This window comes from Eurosta solidaginis, chromosome 3, assembly GCF_040869045.1.
Source record: "Eurosta solidaginis isolate ZX-2024a chromosome 3, ASM4086904v1, whole genome shotgun sequence".
In the NCBI taxonomy this organism is placed as follows: domain Eukaryota; kingdom Metazoa; phylum Arthropoda; class Insecta; order Diptera; family Tephritidae; genus Eurosta; species Eurosta solidaginis.
Genome location: NC_090321.1, coordinates 19986518 through 20003215, shown reverse-complemented (window position 1 = coordinate 20003215; position 16698 = coordinate 19986518). Strand labels below are relative to the sequence as shown.

The 16698-nt window shown below is 38.2% G+C and overlaps 1 protein-coding gene across 1 annotated transcript; it reads right to left on the bottom strand.

Moving 5' to 3' along the window:
• Nucleotides 1-16698, bottom strand: NtR. Its single transcript, XM_067777381.1, has 9 exons — nt 16304-16698; nt 16068-16199; nt 8559-8714; nt 8297-8484; nt 3858-3973; nt 3351-3784; nt 3154-3294; nt 2924-3090; nt 1-821 (listed from the first exon to the last, which is right to left on the bottom strand). Exons 1-9 carry the CDS (start codon nt 16611-16613, stop codon nt 693-695), a joined length of 1773 nt encoding a protein of 590 aa, XP_067633482.1. The 5' UTR covers nt 16614-16698; the 3' UTR covers nt 1-692.

Genomic DNA, 16698 nt, shown 5'->3' with positions numbered 1-16698 from the left:
TTATTTTTGTAATTATTTTATTTATTTACTTTCTTGGAACATATATTCATTTATTTATAACTAAGACCGTACACCTGCGCATTTTAGCAATAACAGCTTCATATTAAAGTGTTCAATTGCAGAGATTGTTTATATCCTATCCAATAATACGAGAGTAGGTACTCCATTTCAAGCTCTGCATGCATAAGTAACAAGCATTTTGGCATACAAAACAACAAAACGATAAATCATATAAAATAATAAGGGTATTCTCTTTGGCTTGCATGGTACATGGATTGTTTAGATGCTACAACAAAATATGCAAGACTACGAGAGCACCCCATTTCGGAGTTATAGCATGCATCAGTACGAAGCGTAAAAAATTTGCACATAAAATAAGAAAATACAATGAAGAAATATCAAAAACAATAACTCAATATTTTCAACAAATACCGTTGTAGCAAGCAGGGTTGAATTTCATTTATTATCATAGGTTTTAGTATACTATAAATTGCACTGACTGCATACAATTTTTTGCTTGTATTCCATTGTTAATACATTACAATCTTTTGCAATATCTATCATTCTAGTAGTCAAACAATTTACCCCACCTCAAGTTATTCGCCCATATCGACTTAAGCTGTTATTGCATATGAGCGCACATATATTTTATTTGAGTGATATCCTCTAAAGTTTATTCATGGCATCAATTTTTAAAATTTGGGTAGTAGCAATATATCGATGACGCCAATTAAAATGGTTACTGTGATGAAACAAATATTGTTGATCATTTTAGCCAACTCACGCCAAGGATGCGTCTGAATGCTTACAAATTCATCACACTGAAAGAAAAAAGAGTTAGATTTGTGAATAATTTTCAACTCTTTGACATGCTTATATTAACTTCACATGTATGTATGTAATGCTCTCTTATACGAAATAATAATGAAAAATGTTACATATACCCACTGGTACCCGTATTTTCATTTAGTACGAATATGTTTGGGTTTAATTGGTTGGTTTTTAATATAACAAGGTGCTTATTGGAAAAGCAGAACTATACACAGCGATGGTTACAATTTCATGTTGCTAAATTAGCTAGCTAACTTTCTAGAATCCGAGCCTGCGTACCTACAGTCAGTCAGGTGTAAAGGCTACTTGGCAATATGACGCACCAGCTGCGCGTTATTTGATTCCTCTCTAATTTCCATTATTCCTATTCAACGATTCTTTGGTACATATCTTTTACAAACCAAAAGGGTGGAATACTTTTTGGAGCCTTAAACAGAACTGTTGGGTAACATTAGTTTCATTTTATGCTTTACTGCATGGCTCAACCATGTGATTAGCTCATCTCATCAGCTGATTTTATTTTTTTCATTTCACTGAAGAAGGGATTGTTAAAAGGAGATGGAAAACTCAAATTCAAACCAACACATTGACAACATTTTCTTACAACACAAACAAACTGCTAAGTTTTAAAGCGGAGTCATTGGTGCCGTTTGTCGTATCGCTGTAGTCGTATCCCTACCGTAATCAGCTGTTTATCGTTACGACGGTATACCAAAAACCAATTGGTTGGCTACGATACGGTTGCGACCTTAGCGGCACCAATAATCGATTACATTGTTTACCATAAGGTTGATCGAATCAGCTGTTATAAGGTTACCGATACGGTTACCGATAAATCACCAATGTCTGCAGCTTTATGTTTTCATTCCATTACATTTGCCTAACACCAACACGTCGATTTTGACAATCTGAACAAAGGTATGTTTTTGCTGTAGGGATGAGCCAACCATATAATTGAACCATGGCTTTACTGTTAGTTAATATGACTCCGAATCGAGAACTAAGAACAGAGAATTCCTCTAGTTTCCTGTTTGCTGACTGTTGAGGAGCGAACGTATTGTATCTTAGTAAGCTTAGTGAAAATTTTGTTGACTAATTTTGGACTAGACTGGTGGAGTGCATATTTCTCAAAAAAATCGCTTGTCGAAGGGTTCGGATGACTGTTTCCAAATTCGATTGAAATTGAGAAGTATTAGTGAGTTATATTTGGCATAGATGTGAGTATAAGTTTTGAAGGGAGAACACATTCGAATAAGCAGCTTCATTTCGAACTGACAAAAAATTGCAGTGAAATTGACAAAAAGTAGGTCATCTGTCATGTGAAACCCTTTTCGCTATATTTTTTAGCTTGTGTTTTAGGCACCAATCGGAGCTGCCAAAAAATCAACTCTAGTTTCTTGGTCTCACTTTTTTCCTAAGTAAATATATTCCTCCCCTCTTTAAGTCGCAGTAACACTGAGGGTTGCGCGCCAACAAATCTTAGTACAGCGTCACTCTTTCCGAAGTGGCCAGACATTCCCATGTAGCATCATCTGCAAAATATGATCCCACTGCTTAGCTGGTTGAAGATAACTTTCATGAAAACGGTGCTAGAAGCTGTAAAAGAGTTTATGAACGCTCTGTTTCAGAATCACTGCCCTGATTCTAAACTTTTTAAGATTATCGAACTTCATATTACCATATTTGAAGCTATGGCAAATTTAACCAACTCTCTTCCCACTATGTCATTGGGACATCTCCTTGAGCGATCAATCTAATTGTAGGACAAACAGATGTTTCTTTTTCCACCCTTGCACTTAAATTGCCAAACGCTATTTTCAGACTCCTCTTGGTCTTTTTCGCGATTTAACGATATGTTGAAAACCCTCGCTGTGATATGGAACATGGCGTTAAACTCATCAAAAGGCGTGAACGATAGTTTTTGGCATGCAGTCTCGGTTTTTCATGATCTCCGATTAGAGACCTCAAAAGCCTTATTGTCTTCATTACTTGAATCGCATTTCCTGTACAGCAGTGATGCCGGCCTTGGCATTCAATGGGACAACATCCTACCGTGCAGTTTTATAATCAGTTAAAATTTGTTTAAACTCACATCGGTTATTCGCATACAGAGAATCAATCTTAGCGTTGAAACATTTATCAAAGTCATCATCCATTCGCGGGGCTCTGTTTCTGGCGGGTACAGCTCCAACCACATTAGAAACACATGTAGTAAATAACAAAATGTTGCCATACACATCACATACCGATAGGCATGCACTGAAAAAAATAATGTTATAATACCGGCACAATAGAAAGTTATTTTGAACAAAAAACACTTACGTGTGTTTGGTATGTAAGCCGTGGGCGCATGTTTTGTAACAAACATTACACCGAGAGATATAACAAGGAAGACAACAAGTATGAGACCACCGCGTCGATAACCGCGCAGCAGAAATGACAAGACAATAAGCGTCTCACAAGCTGCAAAAGAAAATGAAAAAATAATTTTCCGAAATAGAATTTCGCATCATTATTACCCAAAAGTGGCATTGTAAAGACATTCTTATAGAATACACCATTTCGTTCGATTGTAAATTCTAACGATAAATCACCATTCATGGACCGCGCTATGGCATCACGCCTACTATTACGTTCCGTATCATTATTATCATTAGCTATGACCGAAATGCTTATCTGCCTGAAATGCCATTCGCTTAGCATATTGAATGGTTCCACGGGCAAAGGACGCGCGTTGTCATATTCCAAAGTGATGGGCTCGTGTGTAATTGGTGAAAATGACTCTAAACCCAAAATCAATCCGCAATTCAAACGTTCATGCGGCCAATTTCGTTTCGTGTCAACGCACCACGTGGCGAACTCGGCGTTTGTATTAAGCAAAGAAATACTGCCATTGGCATAGATCACTAAACTGACTTCAGGTTCATGCAGGAGGTGACTGCGATGGGCGGCACTGTGGAGCAAGAGAGGCCAAATAATTTTTAAAAATATTAAGAGTAAGTGTTTGGAAAATTCAGTAAATTTACTTGAGCACAATTATATCTGGTTTCCAAATGCCTGTTGGCGCATCATTAGCTGTGAAAGATATAGCGCCTATGCCGTTCTCATATGGGTTCCACTCTAGTCGGGGATCTTGCCAAAACTAAAATAAAGAAAAGTTTGTTTAATAATTTGCATTAAAACTCTTTGGCTGCTTTGAATAGGTCATGCTACGCAAAAACGAAGGAAGATTGAGGTGCGCCACAGATTCAAATTGCCGGAATACGATAGTATCTTTCGCAAATCTCACAGTTATGATTTACAAAGTGGTGTGTCGAGCGCTCCGCTTTCCATTGACTTGAATTATTTTAAGATAAACGCCATCAAGAATGTAAATGTTTTGGTCCGGACATGTATTTGTGAACCGGAAACGGCAGTCTTTGTGGAATTAAGAGTTCTGCTGGACACATATTAATTACAAATGGGCTTCGAGTTGAGCAAATGCGAAACAGACTCTAGCAATGTTTCGAAATCCTTCCGGGTAAATGTGGATAGCGGGCGCTTAGTCATTTGTCGCGGTGAACCCAGTTTTCAGGCTCATTGTCCTTTTTGTGATTTGTGTTTTAACAGTGCACTGTTCTTGGAAGTTCATGCTGTGCATCATAATATACTGGAACACTTCTTTTCCTTTCCAACGGCAAAGCAGCCGGATGAAAAGGCCTTTTAATTAAGAACGTACAACATTGGTAGACCAAGATGCTGGGTACTTTTAAAACGATGATAAGTTATGGCAACAGTCTGAGGAAATGAGCGATAAAAAATGGCTAATTTGGCACTCGAAAAATAACAGGTGTCGTCAACAGCTATTATCGGCAAGATCACCGCTGAAGCTGATTAGCTTCAATTTATCTGAAAGAGCTAGGATATCAAAGTAGGGTCTTATTTCAGGGATAAGAACACATTTTTATGTATGTTAGATGAGCTCCTAGAGCACAAAGGTTTTCCTCTGGATGTGTTCCTAGACTGGGGCGTTTAAGAAAGTCTAGCCTGGATCTATCCAAAAAGCACAGTCTAGTTTATAAGTCGAGGGTGCTCTGGTTGAATTAATTAACAATTTTCTATATTGTGACGAATATGAGTGACACCAGGTGATACTCACATCCCTAGTCTGATGCTAAGTAAATGAAGTCTCAACAACAATAAAGCAGACAGTCACTTGTATCTACATAAACGAATAAAACATTATGTCTACACATATGTACGTACATGCAGCAGAGAAGAGATGCTCCCAAAAGTATGCAATTGTAATTGTTGAAGTTTCGCTCACAAAACCACGCATATGAGAAGCTATATACGTGCATCTGTAGTTATAATTATATGGCGGCAACTAAGTAAATTCTGGAAGCGCCTAGAAGATGCCACGAGTAAATCAAAGAGTATAAAAGCACCTGCGGTAGAGGGCTATGATCAGTTTCGATTAAGACGCTATCTAGCGAGCAATAGCAGTATTATTTTGAAAGTCAGTTTCTTTTAAGCTCTCAGTTTGGTTATTAAGCCAGCTAGTTGCAAAGTATAAGTGTTAATGTGAAGTACTTTAATAAGGCCAATTTTCCATTATTCAATATTGGAGTTATTTATTCAACAGTTTAGTGATACGAACTTAGAAAAGGGGCAAATAAGAGGATTTGCAAGTAAATTCGTTACAATATAAAAGAATTGTCGCAGCCGAATGGGGCGCAACCACAATTCAACGATGGGTGTGCAGAGAAATGCCGTTAGCTTGTGTCCTGTCTCCTTTACTCTGCTGTTGTAAATGAGCTTCTGCTGGATTCAGATGACCTGGAAAATCCGGTCATTGCATCTAAGAAGGATGGTGCGATTTACAATTTAACATCTTATCATACAAGTAAGATGTCATTAGGGTTTGGTGCTCAAATATTGTGCAATCGAGGGTGGTCTGAGATGGACTAACCTTACTTGCGATTGCCTCAACATATTTTCAAATGAGGATGATCTGCGTTCAGGGACATAGAAATATCCCGGGGAACTGTAATGTGGATATCTTAGCACAAATCAGCACAATTGAACTAGAAGAATCAGACCTCTGCCGCTTCATATTGCATGCGCTGATTGACAGCTAAGCAAACTTTAACAGGAACTTCCTCTTGCAAAGAAGCGAGGTGCAACTGGCCGGAAGTGGATGGCAGATGGTCTGTCGAAATTAATGGGTCTAAGAGTCATTTATTCTAGATTGCATTTTGGCAAAGATTCATCTGGATGTTTTGAATTTGAAAGTATGCATCGAGGAGCGGGTACGGAAGGCCCGCATCGCCTTCTATGCCCGCAAATCAATGTTTGGTAAGAAACGGGGACTCAAGCCAAGCATGGTACTTTGGATGCACGAGGCGGTGACGCGACCGGTGCTTACCTATGGTTCCATATTCTGGTGGGAAGCTCTAAGTAACAGCTCCAATCTCACCAGCCTGCAAAAAGTCCAGCGCACTGCGTGTGTTGGTGCCATAGGGGCCGGACGCACTTGCCCCACAGCTGCTTTAGACCCCATTCTGCACCTGTTTCCGATCGACTTGCATATACTTTGGACATCGTCACGAACCGCACTGAGACTCAAGGAGTCTGGGTGTTGGGAGGGGACTCAGCAAGGGCATAGTAGTATCCTAAATAAATTTCCGGATGGTACATGTAGTACCGGGACAGATTACTACCCTCGCAAATTGAAGTTTGAGTACGGTTGTAATACCGCCATTACAAGCAGGAACGAGTGGAAGAGAAACCCGGGCATAAGGGTCGACGACATCCAAATCTACACTGATGGCTCCAAGATGGAATCGGGAGTGGAGGCCGGAGTCTTCTCTGAGTCCCTAGATTTGTCAGCATAATTCAGACTCCCATCGCACTGCAGCGTATTTCAAGCAGAAATCCTCACGATTTGGCAAGTCTCCAAATCACTGGAGGGCTTGAATGTATCTGGTAAAGTTTGTATCCTGTAGGATAGCCAAGCAGCGACAAAAGCGCTTTCCTCGCCACACATTAACTCAAAATTAGTGTGGGCTTGTAAGCGACTCATGTCCCAGTTATCTGGGTGCCGGGTCATAGGGGGATAGAGAGTAACGAGGAGGCCGACGAGCTAGCACGCAGGGGCTAATCGGAGATGAACGAGGAAATAACCAGTGTCGAAGTAGGCATACCCTTAGCAGTAGCCAAGGGGAATATCCAAAGCTTCTACTTGAAGAAAGCACAAAAAAAGTGGAATAACATCACCACCCGTGCAATATCAAAATCCATTTGACCAAACTATAATGGAAAGAGGACGAGAGGTCCTCTAAACAAATCCAGGTCTAACACACGCAAACTGATAGCAGCCTGCACCGGTCATTGGGCAGTAGGTACGCATGTGGAAAAGATGGGCATTCCGTATAACGAATACTGCAGAAACTGCAAAGGTCCAAATGCCAGGGAGAAAGTAGAACACTTTGTGTGTAAATGCCCGGCTCTAGCTAGAGCCCGGGTAAGGTTCCTTGGAACCTTGTTTCTAGAAGCCCTCAGAGGGTTATCTGTGATAGCAATCCCGAATATTCTTAATTTTATCAACAACTCTGGCTGGTTGTAATACATTGACCATAAAATTCCGAAGGTTTTTAGACGATTTACATAGCATCAAAACGGCTTTACATAGCTACTTGGGTGACCAGGGTCGCAGCCATTTCATCCACCTACCATCTGGATTTTCGGAATCTATTTGGAGTCGGAATAAGTCATATTCGCTATGGAGAGATTTTATAAAAAACCTTTATTCTTTATGACGTCCACGCGCTGGTTAATAAATTTACTGTAGCAAACGATAGTGAATTTCCTCCAGCAAGTGAAGAGGCTTATTCCCGCGGTATGCATGTCTGCCGAAAGAGGCGACTAAAATCCACAGATCTAGAAGTTTCGACACGGTCATATCAAATCGTTCCCGATATGAGAAGGCTACAACCTTGATAGTGCTAATTTTCGGGACGTATCGGACCAATGTCTGGCAAGGAATGAGTGTCTTCATCGTAACATGAAGAAGAAGAAGGTGATGGTAAATTTCTAAACTCCTGGGCATTGAAACCTTACGATAAGTAGACGGTCCTAGATAATAGCGAGTTTAGTAAACGAGTTTCGAACTGGGTCAGAAAAGGCAATCAGAACGAACTGGGAGCTCAGAAAATAGGACGGGATACCTTTTCAGGAGATCCTGACGTTTGTTGTCTATATGATTAAAACTTATTGAAATATTGGATATCCCCCCCCCCCCCCCCCCCCCCCCCATGCACACAAAGGTTTATGTATAATTTATTTAAACTCATATACTCTTCGAGCTATTTTGCACATGCAATTTGCATACACCCCCCCCCCCCCCTCTTACACCCCCAAAACCAAGTTCATTATTCAATATCACTTCCTGACATTTTTTCATGATCAGCGAATAAATACTCACCAACGATAACTGCAAGCGTGTGTATAAAATAGACTTCTCGTGATTGTAGGCTACCGATTTTAATTGAAATGCAAAATTAACCGATTCCAGATTCAAAGGAATTGACTCATTCTCAGCATTCTTCGATATATTTGCCATTAAAGAATGTAGGGGATCGAGCGTATGCAGTTCTTCCTCCATTTCTTCTTCTATGAAAATAATTTATAAAGTAATTTAGTATATAAACATGGTGTTCTACATATTCGTGAGCGAACTCGCTTACCAAAGCCATCATCGAATTGGCAATCGTAGAACCATTTTGCTTTAGCCATGCCAAAAGAGCTAAAACTTAGGTAATTAATATCCAAAGGTTCGGAGTCATTGTAACTCAAAAGTGGTTCCTTTTTATAGCCCGTTATATAAACCGATATTATGCCATCTGAGGTATTAAAAAATATCAATATAAACATGAAAGTTTGTTAGTATGAATGTGAGGGTAAGAATGTAACTTAATTTCACTTATCAGCTGTTTATGCATATATGTACATGTAAATATTAATTAATTTTTTTTTTTTTGTTAAAGACAATAAAAAACAAGTAAGGACGGGACTGTTTTTGGCGGTGCCGAAGACTTCATACCTTTCATGAATGGGGCTGAACAATAATCTTATCCCATTCGTAATATCCAAATAATTTTTTTTTTAGTATTACATAATCAATACAATACATAATCCTTCCAAAGACTTTACTCGACTCTGCGCCACGTATGCTTGTCCCTCCTCCAGCTCCAAAATATTTTGATGTCACTTCTACCGGACTCTATGTAGTATGAGCCAAATCATAGGTCGCTTTCTATTCTTGTATGTATTATGTGTTCCAAATATGAGCCAAATCGGACCACAAATACGATTTTTGTGAATATCTCGATCCTTGCGCCACCTAGCGGCGATTTTTTTCATAAGTCGCTTTCTATTCTTGTATGTATTATGTGTTTTTTCAATGCGATTTTTTTTCTTATTATTGCATTGTCATCGGGTTCTGAACTATATTCCAAGTTTCAAACTTGTAGCTTATCGGGAAGTTACTTAAATTTCAATTACAAAATTCGTGCCGGCCGGCCGTCCACCCTGTCAAGTCAAGCTAAATAAAACCGTTTAAAAATAGGGAGGTACTTTGTGTGCGGATGCAAAGTTTCACGTTTTTTGTGGTCTGCATGTAATAGCTATGACCATGAAGCACGTATCCCAAAAATATATGACATAAACGTAAATACTCGATGAAATTTGAAGCTTCTAGCCGTTAAAAAGGGAGCAGAAATTACAGTTTATATGGGATATATAATATATATACCACCGATCTCTATGATTTTTTCAGAAAACAATATATGCTATATTCCTTTAGCAATTGGTGAAGTTTGATTAATTGAGGAAGATATGGCAAAAATCCTCTTGTCTGAAAAAGCGGTTGTATGGGGGATACATGATATAGTGGTCCGATCCTGCCGATTTCGACAAATGTCTAGTCGGGCACATAAATATACCCGCTCACCAAATTTTATAAATATATCTCAAAAATTGAGGGACTAGTTTGCATACAAACAGACAGACGGACATGGCTAAATCAACCCAGCTCCTCATCCTGATCATTTCGGTATATTGGTGGGTCTTTCTCTTTTCCTTTAAGGACTTACAATTTTGAGATTCGTGACAAAATTAATATACCAATTCTCATTCACGAAAGGTATAAAAACGTATGTATATGCGGTTACGTACCCTGTAGGTAAATCTTTAGTTCTCAACAAAAAAATGTTTGACGTTTACACAACTGGCGAGTTTAGCAGAATAATTTAAGGATTAAAGAGTGCAGTGGACGTGTCATTGGTTAAAAATGAGTCTAGCACATTCGCATACTAGGCGACTGCTGTGCGAATATTTTGCTTTTAACCAGTTGGTAATTTTAGTAAGATGGGTAACATAAGGTCAGCATCCATAACGTCAATTGACACTATGACCACTTCAAATGGCCTCAATTACATATGTGGTTATAACCGTACCGAATTCTGAGTGGAATATAGCACCATATCAGCTGCCGTTTCGAAATCGCCCAATCTCAAATCCCCTTTATCAGATTGTTTTCAAATAATGTCCTACTTCACGATTTTATATAAATGGCCATAAGTCTAGTCATATTTTTTGCAGTAGCCATAAGGTATATTTTTTTTTTTTCACACTTCCACGGATCAATATTTTAATAACTGGTCAAGTAAAAAAAGAATAAGTGCAGTTGCCTCCGCTTACTTTCTTAAATGGCTTTGATCGGTTTTGGTCGTTCACCAAGTCGCACTAGTAGCTTCTTCGTTGAGCTGTCAGGTGCCAATTAGTAAAACCATGGGCATTAAAACCAATTTACATCTGGTATTTCCAGCGTAGTGGGGGCCGCCCTCTTCCTCTGCTTCCATAGGCGGGTCTCGATATATTCGATACCTTCTTTGGCTTAGCATCACCTTTTATTCGCATAACATGACTTAGCCAGCGTTTCCTTAGATGGCGCTTGGCCGTTTTCATGCTTAAAATCGCTTTCCGTCTGGTCCTTGTGGCAAAGTGGGTGCCGCATCCTTTCTTTGCTTCTATAGGGGCGTTCCGATAAGAATACCTTCTTGTCAGCAATATCATCAATCATTCGCATAACATGGCCTAGGCATCGTAGACGCTGTGCTTTAATTCAATACATGTTTTTCGGTACTCGCCGTCATCGACACGTATAGGCCTGTAGACCTTGCGAAGAACTTTTCTCTCGAATACTCACCTAGCCGCCTCAGGCATCAAATTATAATCGCATGATAGAGGGTCACTCTGTCTAAAAACTCGTTTAGTTTTGAACGGCTCAGAGAGTTCCCTTCCAATTATAACTGATCTCTTGGTTTCGTTCAGCGTCATTTTGCACAGCCGTAATAGTTTTTCGGGGAAACAAAATTCAGACATTGTGTCATATAGGCAGTTCGCAAGATCCCTTCTTGTGGACTGGGCAAATTACAATTAGACTCCAAACGTGATGTCAGCACTCGACCTACCATAAGCTGATGCATGCACCTATGGCAAACCATCAGCGCCCCAATTACCATATTTAGTAATATGAAATTTTGAGAATTCGAATACATAAATAAGCTTCTGCTTTTTTATACACAGCTGTACTTGTACACAGGGTATTATAACTTTGATTGAATAACGGTTGGTTGTACAGGTATAAATGAATCGAGATAGATTTACACTTCCAAATATCGAAATCATCAGTATCGAACAAGTAAGGAAGGCTAAGTTCGGATGTAACGAACATTACCTACTCAGCTGAGATCTTTGGAGACAAAATAAGGGAAAATCACCATTTAGCAAAATGAACCTAGGGTAACCCTGGAATGTGTTTGTATGACATGTGTTTCGAATGGAAGATATTAAAGAGTATTTTAAAAGGGAGTAGGCCATAGTTCTATAGGTGGACGCCATTTCGGGATATCGCCAAAAAGGTGGACCAGGGGTGACTCTAGAATGTGTGTTGTACGATATGGGTATCAAATGAAAGGTGTTAATGAGTAGTTTAGAAGGGAGGGGGCCTTAGTTCTATAGGTGGACGCCTTTTCGAGATATAGCCATACAGGTGGACCAGGGGTGACTCTAGAATGTGTTTGTACGATATGGGTATCAAATGAAAGGTGTTAATGAGAATTTTAAAAGGGAGTATGCCTTAGTTCTATAGGCGGACGCCTTTTTGAGATATCGCCATAAAGGTGGACCAGAGGTGACCCTAGAATGTGTTTGTACGATATGGGTATCAAATTAAAGGTATTAATGAGGGTTTTAAAAGGGAGTGGCCATTAGTTGTATATCCGAAAGAGTTTTCGAGATATCGAACAAAATGTGGACCAGGGTGACCCAAAACATCATCTGTTGGGTACATCTAATTTATTTATATATGTAATACCACGAACAGTACTCCTGCCAAGATTCCAAGGGCTTTTGATTTCGCCCTGCAGAACTTTTTCATTTTCTTCTACTTGATATGGTAGGTGTGTCACACCCATTTTACAAAGTTTTTTCTAAAGTTATATTTTGCGTCAATAAACCAATCCAATTACCATGTTTCATCTCTTTTTTCATATTTGGTATAGAATTATGGAATTTTTTTCATTTTTCCTAATTTTCGATATCGAAAAAGTGGGCGTGGTCATAGTCGGATTTCGGCCATTTTTTTACCAAGATAAGGTGAGTTCAGATAAGTACGTGAAATAAGTTTAGTAAAGATATATCGATTTTTGCTCAAGTTATCATTTTAACGGCCGAGCGGAAGGACAGACGGTCGACTGTGTATAAAACCTGGGCGTGGTTTCAATCGATTTCGCCCATTTTCACAGAAAACAGTTATCGTCATAGAATCTATACCCCTACCAAATTTCACAAATATTGGTAAATTTGTGTTCTACTTATGGCATTAAAAGTATTCTAGACAAATTAAATGAAAAAGGACGGAGCCACGCCCATTTTGAAATTTTCTTTTATTTTTGTATTTTGTTGCACCATATCATTACTGGAGTTGAATTTTGACATAATTTACTTATATACTGTAAAGATATTAAATTTTTTGTTAAAATTTGACTTAAACATTTTTTTGTTATAATTTGATTTAGCCATGTCCGTCTGTCCGTCTGTTAAATAACTTGAGCAAATATTGGGATATCTTCACCAAATTCGGTAAACGGGGTTATCTGGCCCCTGAATAGGTTGATATTGAAAACGAAATCGACAATACCACGATATTCGATATCGAAAATTTAGAAAAATGAAAAAAATAAGATAATTCAAAAACGAATATCGCTAAGCTAATGAAATTTGGTTGGTGGATTGTTTTTATGACGCAAAACATAAATTCCAAAAATTTTTTGAATATGGGGCACCACCTACATTTAGAAGAAGAAATTTTGAAAGTTAAACAAGCCGTAAATTAAAAGCCGAAATTTGGCAGAAACACTATCCTTGCCAAATTATAATCAAAATCGGTTAAAGACCACGCCCACTTTTCCTAAAGGTGCTATAACGCAGCCTTATAACACTATTGACCACACAAAACAAACAAAAACAGCGTTTCAAGCGCACAACTGGGTATGTAATGTTCGATTTCACCCGAACTAAGACTTTCTTACTTGTTTATATTCTACTTTCATTACAGGGAAAACCCGATTTAAAAACTGATAGAGCGACTGGCTTATTAGTTTGTTCGAATTATCTGCGCATTTCCCCTTTAGGAAAAGTAACATCGCTAATCTCTTGCAATAGCCGTGTTTTCTTTCACATGCGTATACGTTTACGTTTGCGCGTAAAAAAAACGCTTACCCTTCAAAAAAAGCGAGTACTCCATAAATAGTGTAAGGAATACCCTTTGGGAGTATAGGAGTGTTCCAAAACTAATCTGTATTCATACAAAAAATGTGCTCAAATTAACATTGCAATGTCCTACGAGAGGAGTAGGTGATCCCACTCTCGCTTTACTTGTGAGTATTCCATAGAGTACATACGTGAGAGTACTTTCACTGTAGTGCTCCATGGAGCACCCACAGAGGATCATATGCCAAAGTACTAAAGAGGAATTGTGTCGGAAAGAATTATCGGAGTGAATTTAATTTAAAATGTAAGTAAATGAAGAGGGGCAATACAACTTTTATATTTTATACTACGAATATTCGTATGTTATTTAGCATTTGCGTGAATAAAGAAACTAATATTTCTCCATACTATAGTAGGTATGTATATGTACATAAAACCAGTGCGCGGTTGTATTTTATCAGAGTTGCCATAGTAAAATTTTATTGTTAGTTATTTGTATGCAATATTTTACTTTTGGCAACTCTGTTCGTCGCCATCATGTCGTGATCACGGTCGTTAGAAAACGAGCACCCTGCAAAAATTGTTGGATTACGTGTTCCATTTTCTTCATGTTGGAGTACTCTAACAATACTCCTTTGCAATGCGTTTGCGGACCACCATCAGCCGATCATTGCTCGTTTTTTAAAGACAGTGATCACGACACGATGACGATCGAACAGAGTTGCAAAAAGTAAAATATTGCATGCAAATAACTAATAATAAAGTTTTACTTTGGCAACTCTGATAAAATGCAACAGCGCACTGGTTTTATGTATACATATTATATTAGTTTCTTTATTCACGCAAATGCTAAATAACATAAGAATATTCGTAGTATAAACAATAAAAGTTGTATTGCCCCTCTTCATTTACTTTCATTTTAAATTAAATTCACTTCTATAATTCTTTCCGACACAATTAGTCTTTAGTACTTTGGCATATGATCCTCTGTGGGTGCTCCATGGAGTACTACAGTGAAAGTACTTTGGAAAGTACTCTCACGTATGTACTCTATGGAATACTCACAAACAAAGCGAGAGTGGGATCACCTACTCCTCTCCTAGGACATCGCAATGTTAAGTGGAGCACATTTTTTGTATGAATACAGATTAGATTTGGAGCAATCCAATACTCCCAAAGGAGTATTCCTTATATTATTTATAGAGTACTCGCGTTTTTTGAAGGGCATTGATCGGCTGATGGTAGTCGGCAAACGCATTGAAGAAAATGGAACACGTAACCCAACAACTTTTGCAGGGTATACTCGCTTAGATAATGCTTAGGAGACCAATCTAGCGGCAGTGGTTAAAATCGGAGTCATTGGTGCCATTTGCCATATCGCTGTAGTCGTATCCCTAACGTAATCAGCTGTTTAACGTTACGACGGTAAACCAAAAACCAATTGGTTGGCTACGATACCGTTACGACCTTAGCGGCACCAATAATCGATTGCATTGATTCACATAAGGTTGGTCGAATCAGCTGTTATAAGGTTACCGATACGGTTACCGATAAAGCACCAATATCTGCAGCTTAAATAACTAGCTACAGCACAGGGTGAACAGAAAAGCGGAGACACAACCCTCTGATGGCCATAGGGTATAACATATAGCTGAATCAGTTGCGATGAATTGTGGACACACATAGAATACATAGAATTAGTGTAGAGGGTATAACATAGACACATATTTTAGTTACATCTGAGTATAATGCGTATTGAAATTTAGTAGTACAAATTTTATGCGCAGCAATTTCAGAGGTGTATTTAAAGTTTGTCGCTTAGCAGTCCATATAAAGTTTAAGCGTAAGCGTATATAGAAGTAAAAAAAAACACAGCTAATAGCCGTGTTTTGTTTTTTACACGTGTATACGTTTCGATTGCGCGTAAAAAAAACGCCTATCCTCGCTTAGATAATGCTTAGGAGACCCATCGAGCGGCAGTGGTTAAATAACTAGCTACAGCACAGGGTGAACAGAAAAGCGGAGACACAACCCTCTGATGGCCATAGGGTATAACATATAGCTGAATCAGTTGTGATAACTAGTGAACGCGTTGTGATAACTAGTGAATAGAATACATAGAATTAGTGCAGAGGGTGAAACATAGACACATATTTCAGTTACATCTGAGTATAATGCGTATTGAAATTTAGTATATAATAATTTTATGCGTAGAATTTCAGAGGTGTATTTAAGCTAAGCGAGTCCATACAAAGTTTAAGCGTAAACATATATAGATGTGAAAAAAAAACACAGCTAATAATACAGTTGTACATTGTTATTAATTTTCCTGCAGGCATTTGCTCAATGCACTTCTACACGCTAGTACCCACACAAACATACATCCATATACACATACATCCATAAATATGCATACATACCCTTTGTTTGTATAATTTCTATGGGTGTCGGATCCAAGAATGATAAAATGTTCGGGTCTTGATTAGTAGAAATGCGTTGCGAACCCATGTGCATACGTATTGTTGAAAAGGAATTTTGCCCGGCGCCAATTACTGATAAAGACAGAAATTCGGAAATATATTTTATTTATTTTTCATTTGACGCTTAATTTTATTATTTTAATTCAAGTTTTATTAAATTAGAATTTTTAACACACCAACTTCATAAACGCGATCTTTACTCCGTGGTTTATCGTTGGTCGCCAATAAAATGTGTGCATCCATATCTGCCAACACATAAAACTTCAAATGTAAACGTTCATTTGCATCAAATTTGTTGTTGGCCATTTTATGTATATGAAAGAATTGCCTGTAAGCATATCCGCTATTGCTATGTAAATACAATTCCTTGCAATTATCCATTTGAGCCAGCGTTACATTGTATTTTTTTGCAACTGTTTGAACCGTAAAAATCACAGTTAAAAATAGTACTAAGGCACTAGAATTATATAAACTGGGTAAATTCATTGTTCTTTTTTTTATTTCTTTTTTTGTAAAACTTTTTTTTTGCGAAAAATTAGGCCTTTATTTAGTTAATTCAAATCAACGTATC

Excerpts from the sequence above, each read along its gene's own strand:
- NtR (XM_067777381.1), bottom strand. The coding sequence starts at position 16,613 with ATGAATTTACCCAGTTTATATAATTCTAGTGCCTTAGTACTATTTTTA. Across the intron at positions 8,715-16,067 it reads AGAAATTATACAAACAAAGG|ATGGCATAATATCGGTTTAT; the intron begins GTATGTATGCAT and ends TTAATACCTCAG. Across the intron at positions 3,091-3,153 it reads GGCTTACATACCAAACACAC|TGCATGCCTATCGGTATGTG; the intron begins GTAAGTGTTTTT and ends TATTTTTTTCAG.